The sequence below is a fragment of the Alternaria ventricosa genome, assembly GCF_023758065.1.
Source record: "Alternaria ventricosa strain BMP 2768 chromosome Unknown scaffold_4, whole genome shotgun sequence".
In the NCBI taxonomy this organism is placed as follows: Eukaryota; Fungi; Ascomycota; class Dothideomycetes; order Pleosporales; family Pleosporaceae; genus Alternaria; species Alternaria ventricosa.
The window spans coordinates 585,022-601,928 of NW_026055684.1; the positions used below are offsets into that span (position 1 = coordinate 585,022).

General features: G+C 53.0%; 6 protein-coding genes across 6 annotated transcripts; 2 read left to right on the forward strand and 4 right to left on the reverse strand.

The window, feature by feature from the left end:
• Positions 1-1,265: 1,265 nt before the first annotated feature.
• Positions 1,266-2,987, forward strand: J4E93_002877 (uncharacterized protein; the record flags this gene model as incomplete). Its single annotated transcript, XM_049340818.1, has 3 exons — positions 1,266-1,445; positions 1,501-1,887; positions 1,938-2,987. The coding sequence occupies 3 exons, from the start codon at positions 1,266-1,268 to the stop codon at positions 2,985-2,987; spliced, it is 1,617 nt and encodes a 538-aa protein (XP_049201700.1).
• A 374-nt stretch (positions 2,988-3,361) lies between these two features.
• On the reverse strand, positions 3,362-3,953 carry J4E93_002878 (uncharacterized protein; the record flags this gene model as incomplete). The annotated part of the gene is made up of 2 exons (XM_049340819.1): positions 3,362-3,767; positions 3,820-3,953. 2 exons carry the CDS (start codon positions 3,951-3,953, stop codon positions 3,362-3,364), a joined length of 540 nt encoding a protein of 179 aa, XP_049201701.1.
• Positions 3,954-5,710: 1,757 nt separating this feature from the next.
• Positions 5,711-8,846, reverse strand: J4E93_002879 (uncharacterized protein; the record flags this gene model as incomplete). Its single annotated transcript, XM_049340820.1, has 3 exons — positions 5,711-7,835; positions 7,883-8,666; positions 8,762-8,846. 3 exons carry the CDS (start codon positions 8,844-8,846, stop codon positions 5,711-5,713), a joined length of 2,994 nt encoding a protein of 997 aa, XP_049201702.1.
• A 310-nt stretch (positions 8,847-9,156) lies between these two features.
• On the forward strand, positions 9,157-9,889 carry NDK1 (nucleoside diphosphate kinase; the record flags this gene model as incomplete). Its single annotated transcript, XM_049340821.1, has 4 exons — positions 9,157-9,173; positions 9,247-9,277; positions 9,424-9,571; positions 9,627-9,889. 4 exons carry the CDS (start codon positions 9,157-9,159, stop codon positions 9,887-9,889), a joined length of 459 nt encoding a protein of 152 aa, XP_049201703.1.
• Positions 9,890-10,260: 371 nt separating this feature from the next.
• Positions 10,261-14,622, reverse strand: J4E93_002881 (uncharacterized protein; the record flags this gene model as incomplete). Its single annotated transcript, XM_049340822.1, has 1 exon — positions 10,261-14,622. One exon carries the CDS (start codon positions 14,620-14,622, stop codon positions 10,261-10,263), a length of 4,362 nt encoding a protein of 1,453 aa, XP_049201704.1.
• Positions 14,623-14,981: 359 nt separating this feature from the next.
• J4E93_002882 (uncharacterized protein) lies at positions 14,982-16,664 on the reverse strand (the record flags this gene model as incomplete). The annotated part of the gene is made up of 1 exon (XM_049340823.1): positions 14,982-16,664. The coding sequence occupies one exon, from the start codon at positions 16,662-16,664 to the stop codon at positions 14,982-14,984; it is 1,683 nt and encodes a 560-aa protein (XP_049201705.1).
• Between the last annotated feature and the right edge of the window lie 243 nt (positions 16,665-16,907).

Below are 16,907 nucleotides of genomic sequence, written 5' to 3' on the forward strand. Positions count from 1 at the left end.
TGTCCATGTTTGGGCTTGCCGTCCCAAGCATCCTACGTCGTATGTACCCGGAGATGCGATGCGATCTAGAACACAGGATCTCAGGCTCATGAACAAAAGCTTCCTTAGGCTAACACCGGGAGAATGAACCGATTAGGCTGGTGGAAGAGATTGCTGCGGCTTGTCGCATTGTCCTCATGTAGGCCCTAGGAGCGACCGTGTTGAGCGTATATGATGAGGATCGTACCGCGTATCTGTGTAGGGCTTTCGGCCGGTGGTGGCCCTTTGCGCTCAACGCACGAAGGAAGCGAAAAGAACTTCCCCAGAAAGGTAACATGTCCTGACGGATGGGATGGTACTTGCGATGGCGTGTCTGTGTACTCATTAACCAGATTGCTGGATCTCTATCGAGAAATTTATTGGCTACCCGGCGTCCAAGATCACATACTGCAGATGTAGAGTGCGGGCCCACTTCCACCTGGGCATGAATCCATTGAAGCGGGAACCTCAAGGGCCTCGGGATCGTTGCGAAGAAAGAGAAGCAGCTAAGTGGTGCCGTTCATCAGTTGCTATCACGACAGCTGACCAGTTGATGTATAGTTAACAATGCCCTCAGATAGATAGTGACGCGATACAGGCATGGAATCGTGGTCCCAACAACGTCGTCCATCCTCGGACGGCAGGCTGCCGCCTCGTCGGCCAAGCGCCGCTTGGCGTTCAGGGTCCCACATGTGCACCTACCTGCGCCAAATGCGGCACCCGTGCACCAGCCGACCGACTGCCCGCGTGAGACCGCCCAGATCACCCGCCATATCGCTACCAGATCTCGCCGAAGAGGTTGGTTCGTGGATTAGTGGACACCGTTCTCTGTTGCCACGGTATGTAGTAGGATGTACGCCAGCGCCATGAAGCAGGTAGATACGACAGAAGCAGTCGGGTCTGCCGCCGCAATATAATCTATGCAAGCGAGCCGTGGGTACAGTAAGGGCTCCCTTCCCGTAGGATGGCTAACTCCGCCGCGTCCCGAGCTCGAACTTTGCCACCGCCGCACGTATACTAAGTTTCGCATGCGGCAACCCTAGTATTGAGCCATTCACAGCCAGCAACGCAGTCATGGAACCCCAAGCGAGATGAACCGCGCATGCACCTGGGCACGATGTGCCAATAGTGGTCCGCGGAAGATCTTCCAGGTACAGAATGATAAATTGGGCTAATACTACACCGCAATACTTTTGAGTATCTCGATCACGCCCAGCATCGTTCATTCTTTACGAACAAAGTCCAAGATGAAGACCTTTCTTTCGCTTGGCGCCATCGTGGCAGCCGTTTCAGCCCAGAACGGAATCTTTGAACCCGCAGACTTTAATATCACGGAAGCCTTGATATCCAACGGCGTCAATGTCTCAGCTATTCCTGAGCTCTCTGGTCTGGTGGAACGAAGTGCATCAAGCGGTTGCTCTATCGCTGTATGTTTTGAACCGAACACTTCGCTCATAATCTAAAGTACTGACTGCTTCCCAGTGCTCCTCCCTGAAGCTGATATATGGTGGCGACAAGCTCCTGTCCGAGGAGACGTCCGCCTATGACGCCTTTACTGGCAGTTATTGGAGCATTCAACAGGGAACTGTGAACCCAAGATGTGTCTTTAAGCCATCTAACACGATCGAAGTATCTTCGCTAGTTCTTCTCTCTCGCCTAACGCAGTGCCCTTTCGCTGTAAAAGGTGGTGGCCATGCTGCTTTTGCCGGAGCGTCGAGTATTGATGGCGGCATCACCGTCTCGATGGAGCGTTTCAATCAAGTCGCAGTGTCGAATGACAAGAAGTATGCCAACGTGGGAGCCGGAACTCGCTGGGTCGATGTCTATAAGGGTGTCGAGAAATCTGGTGTCAGTGTTGTTGGAGGCAGAGTAGGTTATTTACATTCACATGTGGGACACAAAGGCTAAAATGGTTTTAGATGGCTCCAGTCGGTGTTCCGGGACTCATTCTTGGTGGCGGGATCTCGTTCTTCTCAAACAAGCTGGGATGGGCATGCGACAACGTTGCTAGCTATGAGGTTGTGACTGCATCTGGTCTCGGTGTCACCGCAAGCCCAACTCAGTTCGCTGATCTGTACTGGGCTCTTCGCGGTGGCGGTAACAACTTTGGTATAGTTACTAACTTCAAGCTCAACGCCTTTCCCCTTGGCAAGATGTGGGGTGGCCAGCGCATTTTCACAGAGAACAACTTCCCAGCTGTCCTCGATGCTATCTACAAATTCGCTACTGTCGGCTCTTCGAAGGATACCGACGCTGCCGAGATCGTATCATTTGGCAACTACCCAGGGATGGGCAAGATCGCGATCGTTCAGACTCATTACGCCCAGCCCATTGCCAATGCCTCCGTCTTTGATGATATCAACGCTCTTACGCCTGTCATGGACGACACGGGAATTGGCTACCTCAGCGACCTTACTATAAAGATGAATGGTGGATCACCGAACGACACGCTCGGCTCCCTCCAAACCCAATGGGATGCCACATTCAAGGTCGATCGCGAGCTATTCAGCTTCCTTGTCAACACCTTCTACAGCCTCATCCCAGACGTACAAGATCTTCAAGGCGCATTCCCAACAATCTCAATCCAGGCTATCACTGAAGGCCAATTGAAGGGTATGCAGAAGAACGGTGGCAACGCCCTTGGTCTTACGCCCGCTAAAGGCCCTATCTTCATCATGAACATGAGTGCATCATTCGCCAACGCAGCTGATGAAGCAACTATCTTGAAGTTCCTATCTACGATCATTAAGAAGGTCAAGGCAGAGGCAAAAGCCAAAGGCGTGGACAATGACTACATCTACATGAACTACGCGTCCCAGTTCATGGATCCGATCGCTAGTTACGGAGCGGCGAATGTTGAGAGACTGGTCGGTGTGAGCAAAAAATACGATCCCGCTCAGGTATTCCAGAACTTGCATCCCGGCCATTTCAAATTGAGCAAGGGAGCCCCGAATCCGAACATGCCATGAAGCTTTAGTGTTGCGAAGCTCCATCTCAAAAGTAACACCTTAAATTTTAATACATCACTATACATTGTATTCGGCTCATTGCACTAGGTGACCACCAACTTTGACACTTTCATGACAACGTTGGATTGCTTCATCAGCGGTGGATGAAAAGATGAACACCGTCACATATTGGCGGGACGAGCTCTTGGTCAACATTTACTAATTAACCGATCATGTATATGAGAATATGCCGCCCCTATTTGGACGATTCATTCGACAGGGCATCGCCTCTGCGGATGCGATGTGGAAGAAGTTTACAGTATGGGACTTGGAACAAGCCGCCGGGCCCCCCCTGTATATTTCAGGCTCACTGACTGCTGAACTCACAAAAGCAATCAGCTGTTGAACCAGTCAACGCCCCTAACCATCTTATCGCATATGTAGCCAGTGACAAGCGCATATGTCCCCTTATGCAAAATGTCAATGACCTGCTCGTTGATCGGCCACGTCCACGGAACCATTGACACGTTCGCCGTGGTCTCCATCAATTGATCCAGCATGATGCGAATACCGGTATGCATGAAGACAGCGACCGGTCCGATGACGCCGTAGTACGACATGGCCGCTCTGAAAGGCCCAGCAAGCATGCCCATACCGAAATGATGAGCATGATTCAATAGGAAGGTGTGGCGCTGGTAAAATTCCGGCGAGACACCCATGTGGTTTCCCATCGTTCGCGCGGGTACGTAAGAGTCTGGACGGCCTGTGAAGAACTGTTCGACTTTGTTCGATCCTGACATGCTGGAGAAAGTCAGCCATTTGCAGATAGAAGATCAGGCGGCGACTGTCTTACACCAAGGCTCCTACGAAGCCGGCTCCGATACCGATGGCGACCGCGCGACCGAACCCGACCTGTGGAAATTTGGGAAAGCTCGATTTCGCATCTGGATACGAGACCGTTCCGGTCGCGGTGTGGTATTGAGGCATGGCGACTATGCTTTGGATGGCGATGGAAAGGGAGTAGGGGTCGCTCAACGTTGTATGAAACTGGAGAAAGGAGGGTGCGAAACGTCGTTGCTGTGTTTTGTTTGCGCCTGACGTTTGCGTTGTGACATAATGTGGTCGTGAGTGAATGACCAATGACTTCGCTCACTTTGACGTCACGCATCGTCGGGTCGCCAGATCTTCGAAGTGCGCGAGACTGCACAGTACAAAACATGTCGCCGACGGTAGTATAGAAACAGGTATGCGAATATGAAGATCTGAAAGGAAGCTTCCAAGGTTCGTTGCCACCAGAGACACATTCGTTGATTCTACACAGCACTGCGTCAGTGTCTCCGCATGTTGATATGCTGCTGTGGTCTCAGACATCGCGATATTGCAGGCTTAAGTACTGACTCTCTTTGCCGCATTTCAATTTTCCAAGAATCGTCATACCATCTATGCCGATGCCATTGTCGAGGATCTCTCCATCGACGGACATTCCACGTCGGTATCCATTCCCAACCTTAGCCCCAAGCATTGTGCGACCGAACGCTGTCAAGGAGTCAGGCAATGTAGGTACTTTTTGTATGAGTCATTTGGACAGCTGTGATACGTGGAAGTAGCTCCAACTTTTTGCAACGATGGCGCCTTCGGCGCTGGTGTCATCGCAAGTGAAGGTTACACAAGCGCGCCTTCTGCACTAGGACGCGTTGTTTATATGCAGGTCACTTCCTCACTCACTCACCCACCAAGCACCAACAAACAACAGCTTCCAAGTCACCACAAGCACTCCAAACGCGTCTGCCATAGCCGAATGCAAGATGTCGTCGTTTCTTGATCTACCCGCCGAATTGCGCAATCAAGTATACGGTTACATCGCGATACCTCACACAGCGCCTCTCTCCTCCTACATTGGGCTCTACCTATCCTGTCGCCAAATTCGATCTGAAATGGACAGCGAGTGCGCCAAAGTATTCCGGAACTACCTCGGAACCTTCCAATATCAGCAGCAAAGAGCTCACTTCGACATACCCGAGACTTTCGCAGAAATGCAGCACGTCCGCCTGCACGTCAAACCTATTACATACTTAGACCTCGTTGAATGGTTCAGGGAAATCTCAGCTATCTTCCTACTCCATCTCGCGAGCCTTTCAATTATCCATGGCTTTCCGGGCGACTTGCCTCTCTCGAATAAGGCGGACCGTTATGTGCTTTGGCATGCCGATGCGACGACGTGCCAGCTCAATGAAAGGGTGGTCAACTCTCAGCAGGTTAGAACAGTATGTTTCTGGGCCTCAGAAGCAGATGCGGAGGATTTCGTCGATCACTATCCACACGATGAGTTTGTCACCGCAAATTGGACCTTCCTATGGGATGTGGGACTTGACGGTACTCTACATGGCGTGTGGAAAAAGGCAGATGGCAAGGGACGCAGCGAAGTGCCAGCGATTGATACCATGGCTTAGTGTTCGAGCTTGAGATTGGAACGGATAGCGAATGAGGGTGCATGTTTCGTCATACATGCGATTCGTACAGAACGCACCGATCAGAGCGAGAGGCCGTGGTATTTGTTCGGTCACGAAAGCGTCCGAGCAGTGAGAAAGTGAGCGGCTGAAGCTATACACGCTGATGAAGATGTCTTCATATGCACACGACACTATTCATAATCTTAGTTCTATACAGATTGCGTTTCATCTCAGATTCCACGATCCTTTCCCTATTGCAGTGCGTGCTTCTCATGCATCTAGACACCCCAGAGCTCAATGTTCATGACCATGATGCTCGTGCCCAGCACCCTTCTCCGCGAAGTCGATCTTCCACCCTCTGGTAATGAACACCCGAGGGTCCCTCACCACCGCATACGCAGCCTTCTTGCCCTCGGCAGCATGGAACTCAAGCGGCACAGGCTTCTTCCTCTGCGTCTCCTTCTCACCTTCCTGCATGACGACGACCTCAGACTTGTCCTTCCAAACCTTGGGTGCGCCGACAATGATGATCTTCTCGACGCGCACCTTCTCCATCGTCTTGAGATACTTCTCGCACTTGATAGTACGTTTGCTCGAGTCGAGATTGGAGGAAGTGAGGATCTGGCGGGTGCCGTCGAAGGAGAAGCGGCGGTGGATGAAGGCACCCATTTCGTAGTCGAAGGTCTCGCCATCGTCAACGTACAGAGTACCGGCAGCGTTGCCGTCTTTGTCGAGAGCGATGACCAGAGTGAAAGGATCGTACTTCATGAGGCCAGAGGAACGACGAGGACGGTCGCGGCGTGGGATGACGTGGCCGCCTTGCATGAGAAGAGGAATCTTCTCAAGAGGAGCTGGTACAGTGTGGTGCCCAGCGCCGCTGTAAGTGGTGAAGTCGAAGTAGTCGTAGTAGGGCTGGTCGTCCGCGATGTAGATAGAAACACTGTCAGCGCCCTCCTTTGTGACTGGCTTGGCGAGAAGACCAGTAGAACCAATGTAGAGTTGGTCGTCGACTTCGAAACCGCGCTCGTCGGCAGGGTGAACCCAGAAGTTGGGTCGGATGATAGGGGCACCGGTGGTGTGAGCCTCATGGAAGGCAGTGTACCAGGCAGGTAGGAGCTGGTATCGAAGACGAAGGGCCTGAGTAATGATCTCCGTGTATGGAGAGCCAGCGACGTATGGCTCACGACGACGAGTGTCGATATGAGCGTGACCACGGAAGAATGGGTAGTAGATACCAGCCTGGTACCAGCGAGTCAAGAGTTCTTTGCTTGGATTACCGAAGAAACCTCCAACATCTGCACCACCGAAGGGGAAGCCAGATATACCTTGGTTGAGAACCATGGGTATGGAAGCCTCAAGATGACTCCACTCAGCCTGGTTATCGCCAGTCCACATGGCAGCCGTGCGCTGACTACCAGAGTAGAAAGCTCGAGTAAGCACGAAGGGACGGCGAATCTCGCCCTTCTTGCGCTCGGTGATGGCTTGGTATGTTGCATTGTGGAAAGTCATGCCGTTGATGTTGTGAACATCGCGGTGCTCCCAGTTACCGTGATGCAAGTTGTCCTTGGGCATAGTTGTCTCAGGGCCGTTGAATACCGAGGGCTCGTTCATGTCGTTCCAGATGAAAGTGTTGTGGGCAGTGCCCTTGAACTTGTCGTAGTTGAACAAGCCCTTCCACCAGTCGATGGCAGCCGGGTTGAAGCAGTCGATCCACATGGATGAGCCAGGCCAGCACCAGCCCTCGTACTGCTTGCCTTCCTTGTTCTTGACGGCGAGGTCCTTCTTCCTCAGCTCGTCGATGATCGGGTAATCGTTCGTATTCTTGATATGAGGGTCGATGATCGCAACAAGCTTCCTGTCACGCTTGTCGAGCTGCTGCTGCATGCCTTCGGGGTTGGCGAAGGTCAGAGGATCCCAAGTGAAGTACTTCTTCTCTTGTGTGTATTCAATGTCGAGCCAGATAACGTCGTACGGGATGTTGAACTTGTCAAACCTGCGGTCGACGTCCTTGACATCCTCGTCGGTGACGTAGTTCCATCGACACTGGTGGTAGGCGATAGCGAAGGACTGGGGCATGGCCGTGTAACCAGTCAGCTCACCATACTGGCGAGTGAGGTCCTGAGGAGTCGGTCCAAGGAAGACGAAGACGTCCAGCAGACCACTCTCAGACATCCAATGCGTCTCAGTATCGGTATGGCCCTCAACACCAAGAGCGAGCGGGTTGGCAGTGTTCCTCTTCTTTGTCACGTCGATCCAGGTCTCGGCACCGTTGAGCCAAAAGACACCGACGGTGGAACCCTTGCGATGGGCTTGCATGAACGGGATGGCGCCGTAGAGGGTCATGGGGCTGTCCATCTCGTACTCGAAGACGTCGGCGTTGTACAGTCGGTATGGCTCGGTGTAGGCATTGTCGCCGCCCCTAGAGATTGTCAGCTAAGTAGATATATTTGTGTAGATACTGCGCACCTGGTGGTCTTGAGAGATAGCCTTGTTGCGTGCTCTGGGATACCAAAGACGTGCGCGTATCCAGGGAACGTGATGTCTAGCGCAACAGCCTCAGGGCCTCTCGGCTTGCTGTCTGTGTTGCCACCAAAGCTCTCATCCCACCACGTGCTTTCGTCCTCGACAGGCTCTTCGGTCTTCTTCTCTTCCTCCTTGGCTTCTTCCTCGCCCTCCTTCTTCTCCTCTTGGGGCTTCTCGACCTTGGGTCGCCAGTGTTCGACGTTCATGTAGCCGCGCTCATTGAACTTGACTTGCGTCTCGCCATCGCGTTGGAACTCGATGCCGAAGGGCGCGTGGCGGATGACGGCTTGGTGCTTGCTGCCCTTGCCGTAGACAACCTTGGTGTAGCCATCTTCCGTCTCGGGGTTGAAAGCAGCGCCATTGGACGGGTCTAGTCCTCCAACAAGAGTCCATTGCGCCGCCTCGTTGTATCGCTCCTTCCGTGCTTGACTGTCGTGTCGTAGTTGGATGTCGCCCTTGGCTCTCTTCTCTTCGTCAAGAGTAACGCGTGCCACGCCCGATTCCAGGAACGTGACAGTAAGCGGCAAGCGAGCTTTCTCTTCGCCTTCCTTCAGTGTCTTGAGCACGACGGCGTCTAATTGGCCATCTTTGAACGTGATTGAGGCAGGGTCGAGGACGTAGGGCGAGGTCCAGGAGCTCGAAGCGGAGACGTCATCGGCGAACTGGCGGTTGCGCTTGCAGAAGCCCGATTGACTGCATGTTTTGAAATTCTCGTGCTTGACCGACACTGGTATCTTTTAGTAACCTCCTCATAGCTTCATAGGTGTGCAGAGGGAATGTAGTCGTGGGCTGGATATATCGGGGGTGAGCTTAGCTACATACCAGCTGGCACGAACAGGCAAGCCAACAGCGCCAACATCAAAAGCACAGCCGTCCACCGGGGAGGCTGCTTCCGTAAAGTAATCATGACAGGCAGCTCTCTAATACACAGAAGCCAGCCTGGAATATCATCAGTCAATCAATCAATCGACCAGTCCTCGACGCTCGAGATGCCATGTGGACTTTGAAGCAGCGCCAAGGTCAGGGTCCAGCTCTCTTGCACAAATCAGGCATAATTTTATGCAAGCTACCCCACTAGACAACAACGAGGGCGTCGATACCCCACCCCCTTCATAAAATTCCAGCTTCACGTCCGCCTCTCCTTCTCGTTTCCTCTCATCAAGTCGTAAAGACACATCAATTCTACACAAAAACTCAATCGTCAATTCATCGCCAAAATGACTACCGAGCAGACGTACGTTGGGCATCCTGATCCCAAGACGAGGGGCAGCTGAAGGGCGGTGAACGGTATACTGACAGCTGAATAGCTTCATCGCTATCAAGCCTGACGGTGTTCAGGTATGTATCTCCCTCACGTTTTGACCCCTATACTTCTCAAGCTGTCGATAGTGAATCAATTGTCACAATGATTCTGCTGTTACAACTCAGACAGCGGGGTTCTCAACAAAAGATAAAAAGCACATATACTAACGAATGCCCAACAGCGCGGCCTCATCGGTCCCATCATCACCCGCTTCGAGAACCGCGGCTTCAAGCTCGCCGCCATCAAGCTCGTCACTCCCTCCAAGGAGCACCTCGAGAAGCACTACGCCGACTTGAGCGACAAGCCCTTCTTCCCTGGTCTAATTGCCTGTACGTTGGCCATATCGAGCGAAACATACCCAGTTCTACCACTAACACTTCTTAGACATGGGCTCCGGTCCCGTCTGCGCCATGGTCTGGGAGGGCCGTGACGCCGTCAAGACCGGCCGCTCCATCCTCGGTGCCACCAACCCCCTTGCCTCCGCCCCCGGCACCATCCGTGGTGACTTCGCCCTCGACGTTGGCCGCAACGTCTGCCACGGCTCCGACAGCGTCGAGAACGGCAAGAAGGAGATCGCTCTCTGGTTCAAGGAGGGCGAAGTCCAGAGCTGGAAGTCCGCCCAGCACGACTGGGTTTACGAGAAATAGACGCCTCATACAATTAGACTACGAGAGAATGGAGTGAGATTAGTAGCTACGAGCTTCTGTGACGGAAAGCTGATCCACGGATCGGTCTAGTAGTCACAGACGCTCCGAGCGAAAAGCTGGCTCTAGACTCAGGGTTTAGGTGTGGGCTATGAAGATACGATCGCATGAAAAGGAATATGGTAGAAACCAATGAGACACATGAATGATCTCTCAATACTTTGTTGACTCGCAAAGTGATGTAGTGCTGCTCATGCTAATGTGGTCCCTCAGAACGTGGACGTGATGCACCCAGTGTACCCTATACATGCGCCGATAACATAGCCATACCACACTCGAGACGTTCCTCAACGCCACGCAAAAGCCCACAGTTCTCATGCATCTATATCCACCGGCTCCTTCCCCTTGTCTTTACTCCTCGTTCGGACCCTTGCCTCCTCTTTCTCTGCCAGCTCAGTACCTATCTTCGCAGTGTACCAATCTCTCAACTTCTCCACTTCTCGCCACTCCCCTGCACCCTTCTCAACAACCGGTCCTTTCATTTCCTCTCTTGCTCTCAATTCACCAAATGCACCTCTCTTCGCCCCCCAGATAGGTTTGCCCCATCGCCATACGCACCATGCACTCTCATCCGCGCTTATAAGCATGGGATGCCGGTTCAACGACTTGACAGCGAACGCTCGGAGTAGGACCACATCGCCGACCTGCGCCTCTGGAAGTGCATTCTGATAAGCGCGGAAGACCTGTACCGTTGTCGTCTCGGGCCAGGAGCTAGCATCCGTTATCTGAAGACTGGTGAACCAGTGTTTTGGTCCCTTCTTGGCCTTTTCGCTTGGCGTAGTAGGAGAGGTGACCAGGGCAAGTACGTCGGGTTTGGTAGCGGAGTGGAAGTCGGAGGAGCGGTTGAGGAAGTAGACGAGGTCCTTTAGAGGAGTATAGTAAGCTAGCGGAGTGGAAAGGCCGACAGAGGGTGGATCGGGCGCGTCAGTGTTGGCGTCGTCGGACGATGGATCAATCAAGGTTGGAGATGCGGGAATAGTTGCTGCGTCGACCGATCTGTGTTTACGGCGCGGTGTTGTTTTGGGCTCTGGTGATGCGGTCAAGACTTCCATGTCGACCTCGGTCTCGGCTTGGACGGAGCGCAGACCTGCAGATGTTGTTTGCGTAAGCTGAGGCGTCAAAAGGGTGTTCTGTTCATGTTGGGCGTTGATGCTGGGCTGCGACTCCATGGCAGTCTGCTGGCTTGCAACAGGGGTGACGGGCTTTTTGCCCTGTTGTCTTGTCCGTTGGTCGATCCTAGGTGAAACGGGTGGTGAGCTGCGCATGAGCGCGTCAATATCACCGACGTCTTGGCTACCTCCACCTGGAAGATCGTATACTTTCCTCCTCGTTCTTCGTACGTTACGTGGGCTGGGAGTTATCGTGTCCTTTGATCGCGCTACATGTCGTTGCGTACCTGGACTGCTGACCAATGGCTGTGTAACGTACGGAGATTCGGGTTGAGCAGGACTACTACTCCTCATCTCCACACTTTGCTGCGCGTTCTTCTTCCCTCTGACCTTCTTCTTTGAAGGCCCTAACTCTGGCGCAGTTGCTGGCGGCGGTTTCAAGCCTTCATCATTCTCATCATCAAAAGCATTGGCACGGTCGACAGGGTCGCTGTGATGCATATACTCCATGTCTGAGGGATGCAAAGTAGAAATCGAATACTTAGAGCGTGCGCTCTCTTCTTCAGAGTCTTTGATGAAAGCGACATCGGAATATCTGCCTTGTGAGGCACCCAACTCCTGCGACGGCTGGAAACTGGAAACGATTCGGTCATACTCCTGCGTTTGGGATACTTCAATATCGGGTATGGAGTCTACACTTCTTTGCGAAGCATGTCTACGCGAGCCTCTCTGACGAGCGATGCTAGCACCGGTTGACAAGCTTTCCATTGGCGACAATCTCGACTGTGAACGAAGACTATAAGGAGAAGTCTGTGTGGATTCCTGTGAAGGAGAGAGGGCAGAACGAGTGTGTGTTCTGGGTGGTGAAACGGCTGAACGGGCATGAGAAGTCACAGATCTTTTGGATCGTTTGTTGGCTTCAGGGACAGCATCTTCTTCCTCCAGGGGCGCTGATGCCTTTGCTTTTGATCTGGTATTCTTTGCAGGCGGCTCAAGCACAACACTCATGCTTTCGATCTTGTGGGCATCCTCAGGTTCGATGACGAAATGCTGGCTCACAGGCTCATTGGCTGTCTGGGCGGTATCGGCAGGCGCTAATTGGTCATTGAATTCGTCTGCCTGGAATACGGCCGACTCTTCTATTGTTTCCATGTGGACATCCGATTGACGGTCATCTTCAAAGGCAGCTATCTGCTCATGTTCCTGCCCGAATGACGCGTGTTCCATCGGAAATGCATCTTGCAAGTAGTCGTCAGTAGCCTCCAAGCTCGGTTCTGGCAGGTCAACGACAGGTGAAAACGGTTCCTCCGTGGGGTGTGGTACAACATCAGGCTCCGGTTCCTGAGATTTAGTGTGAGTAATTGTTCGCTCCTCTGATGTATTAAGAGCATGTGTGTCCGCGGTCGCAAAATCCAGGTTTACAAACTCACTCTGGTTACCAAGATCCATGGCAGAGGGCTGGTCCTGAGAAGGAGACTCTCTTTGGCTAGAGCTAAGCTGCTGCTCTTCATGCCTGGTGCCGATCTCGCTGTTATCATCTGAAGGGGAGCCCAAATCGACGATAGCTGACGTAGCTGTGGAATGTTGTGTGCCTGTATCCAGTGCGTGGCCACGGATGTCTTCTAGGCTTCCGGTCACAAATTGCATATCATCCGAGACATTGGAATCCTCTTCAGGCTGCTGAGCAGTGTTGGGCTGCATCATAGATTCAACTGCCATGGATTCCGGCTCGATCTCACTCAAGGCTTCTTCTTCGTCCTCCGAGGAGAGTTCTACGACTTCTGGCTCGGCCGTTTCGTCTTCAACCATCTCTGGATTTGCAGTAGTCAAATCTTCAACGGGCCCATCTGTATCATCGCTCTGGGGAGTGCTCAGGCGTGACTGAGATATATCTTCTGCTTCCAAATCGCCATTGTCGTGTTCGCGGGGGGCGGGCGAGGTTGAAACATCGATGATCTCAGCTTTCTCCTCGACTGGCTGAGCTTCCGGCGGAGGAGATGATAGCTCCATGGGGCGAGAATAGCCAGCACCGTCCATGCCGAATGTGAATCGTACAGGTGTGAAGGCCGACTCGTGATTCGGGTGGAACACCGAAGCTCTCGATGAGCCTATTGAGCTGAAGAAGGACGTCTCGCCGATGTAGCTCGCTTCACTTGGTGGATCTTCTTCCTTGTCTCCCGTAGCATCGGCTTCGACCGGCTGTTCGATAGTAGTAGCAATGCCAAAGTAAGACGCAGCATCAACATCATGCTCTCCTGGAAACGGTGACGGCAATGGAAGATTGGAGGCGTCTTGTGGCGCAAGCGTTGGACTTTCAGGCTCTCGACCGATGGGCGTCAACAAGCCTGCGGCGACCGATGGGAAGGCGGGAGGAGGCATAGCAATCGTAAGCTCGTTGTTGTCGTGGTTGTCAGCCCCAGCGGCGGGCACGGGTTCGGTTTCCACATGTGGTTCTACGACTTCCGAGGAGCTTGCTTCATGAGTCGAATTCATCTTATCCTTTCCTGTGACCGCCTCTATGTCAACCACTGGTTCTTGGACGCGCTCAAGTGGTCCGTCTTGTTGTTCTTCGACATCCGCCTCGGTGGTGCTAGTGCTGGTAGCATTAAGCTCATCGCGCGTGTTGCCTTCTTCCTCGGTGTTAACCTCAGTGTCAATCTCGGTATCGCCTCCAAAAGCATATTGTGCATCTGATGGTGGGTGTTCGTCCGGGCCAGTGTAGAGATGGTGGGAATCGGCGTCCTTTGGTGGCCCCGTAGAAGACTCGCCAACGACCTCTGCACCCTCGTCTGTTGGAGTATTCGGCTCCGTCTCTTCACCTTCCTGACCATGCAAGGGCCTGGCTGGTCGTTGAGGCGAGACGGGGGTACGTGGAAGTTGCCCTGCGCGACTAGGCGACACTTCAACAGATTCGAGCTCTTCTTCCATGTCCACGTCCTCTTTCTCCGGCGATGGTGTCCTCGCGCTGTATGTCCACGCCTTCCAGTCCCCGTATGACTTCCTAGGTCGCTTTCGGTCATGGACGTCTTCCGTCTCGTCCGCCAAGGGATCGTAGGGTGCTGGGAAGGAGGGTCCGTCGGACAATCGCGCCCGCTTGAAGAAAGCAGGGGAGGAGAATTCGCGCGCAGGCGTCGGGGCTGCTGGGCGGACAGGCGATCCGGTCGCAGGCGTGGGCGCGGCATCGACGAGTTCGAGACTTGCTGTTTCGCTGCCATTGCGATAAACCCGGATCACCACTTTCTGTGTGTACGATAGCTCCCACTCAATGCTCTTGCCTGGTGTGCTGACGGCGCCTTCGTTAACAAACTCAGCGCCTCGTAGGCTCAAGACCACCTCATCGCCAATGCCCACGCCTGCTGTCGCAATGGCCTTCGCGCTGGCGCCAGAGAAGCGCGCTCTGACTTGTCCATTCTTGCGCCGTAGTCGTAGTTCGGGCTCAGCGAGCAGTAGGGCAAATTGTCGCGTCGATGACGAATACGGCCATATCAACGTGACGGTCGCTCGGAACTGCTTCGATTCGATCGTGGCCAGCTCTGGACTGAGCTCTGCGATATGTGTGTAATCCATGGTGCGCAGCGAGAGCGCAGATGCGTGTTATGAATGCGACATCGTGAGAAGGGCGGTTTATTCAGGTGGGAAAGTGGGTATTGCGCCCGTGGGTGGTGTGGTGTTGACGTGTGAGCAGCACCTTCCGCGCAACACCCCTGCACGCTTCCACTCGCTTGCGGCCACCTCGGTTGTTCCTGCGTCACAGCTTCCATCAAACGCGTTTGATATAGTCACTTCTGCTATGCATTCCGCGCTTTTGGCTTGATTGATGTTCTATACACGAGGACAAATAAAAGCGGTCACGAATATCCGGGATTCTCTCAGTACAGGTATGTGCTATACAGGCGCGCGCTATATTCAGAGTGACTGGTCCAGTACTAAGGCAGATCCAACACGTCCTTCAGGATATTCAACGCCCCAAACAAGTCATTATCGTGATACCTTCTTGCATTCACTTGCAAGTCGATCGGTGCTCCTTCAAAGTCTGAGCTCTCCCACAGCTCTTTGGTGTGTCTGCACTCATCGCTCAACGGCTTGTACCCTGCGGCATATTCTTCCTTGCCCTCTGCTTTGATCGGTGTAGGTACGACCACCCCGGGGTAGTCGACAAAGTTATACAGACTCGTATATGTCCAATAAAACGCTGTATCATGCGCAGAGGCCGGGCCAACAAACGCAGGCCCAATGACGATGTCAACTTCCTGCTCATTCCAGCTGTCTGCGAATTCATAACGGTATTTGTCGCGGGTAGCACGAAGCTCATTGACCTCTTCAGCATGAAGCATACCGAGAGGTTCAACGTCTTTCCAATTCCATTCGCTCAGGGGCAACACTGGCTCGCCTGTGGACATGACATCTTCCTTCGCTAGTTTGCCACCGCCTGGCCAGTACATACGGCGGATCAGCTTCCAAGCTTCTTGTGCCTTGTAAGGCGTGAACGGCTTCACCTGAATGACCTCCGAGTACCGAGCATCCGAGAGACGCTCACGAGCCCATGTTATAGCGCGCTTGACTGGTGGCTGAGGGTCGATGAACCCGTCGTTCTCGATGATTCCAACCCTCAAAGGCTTCTTCGTTTTGGTATTGAAGCCTGTCCAGGGAAGCGGAACCACCTTGGGATCCAGCAAGTATGGTTTCTGGTCCAGAACGGTCGTCATGAAAAGATCCATGTCGCGCAAGCTCCGACAGAATGGACCAGTGCTACACAGAACGTTGAGCTCTGCCGAAAAGGAATGAGCGAGGAAATCCTTCATCGGTAGCATGTATGAAGTCGACTTGTATCCATAGACACCGCAAAATGCGGCAGGGCCTCTTATACTGCCGCCGATATCTGTGCCTACGCCGAGCACTGATCCCTTCATGGCCACTAGGGCAGCTTCGCCACCAGATGAGCCACCTGCACTAAGGTTGATGTTGAAGGGGTTCAGCGTGCGGCCATAGTGAGATGTCGACTCCAAGTGCATGATCGTTTGAGGCTGATTGGTTTTGCAGTAGAATATCGCACCCATATTTCTCAACATCGACACCAGCAGGCAATCCTCCTCATTGAAGACAACGCTCGCTAACGAGCCTTGTGATGAATAGGTTCCGGCAATGGGCATGTGCTCTTTGATGCTAATGGGAACACCGTGGAGCGGGCCAATCGTCTTGCCGTTCTTTAACATGTAATCGTCCAGCTTTTGCGCCCTTTTGACAGCCTCGTCCATGAACCATTGGGTCAAACAGCATGTCAATTGATGTGAAACGATAGCGCGTTTCGAGAATGCAGTGGCTACTTCGACCGCTGAAAGCTTGCGTGCAGCGATGGCTTCAGCAAGGCCTACTGCATCGTACTTTTCCGTGATGTCGATTTCAGCGGATGTGAGTATACCGCAGGTGGCTGGTATTCCCGAGACATCTTTCGGCGGACTGGCAAATAGTTCTGGCGACAAGCGTAGTTCCGGAGGCACCTTTTGCGCGAATGCTTCGAGGATGGAGGCTCGCTTCTTCTCGTAATCTGCTGTACCTTGAGGCACAGGTTTGGGCTGAACTATAGCGAGCTCAGAAGGGTGATTGGCCATTCTGGTTTAGTGTAAATGGTTGAAAGATGAGAGTAATCTGTGTGCTCAGGCGTCGTCAATCGTGTGAACCAGCATCACGGTCTTATCTCCACCTATATCGTCATTGTCGAGATTAGGCCCAAGACAAGATACCCTGGTATTCGTGGCGCTGAGATACATTCCGTATGTAAACGTGGTCACCGGAAATGTTCCGTGCTGGTATATGACGGCCGATTATCGTATGGCGATAAAGCCGATAAGACG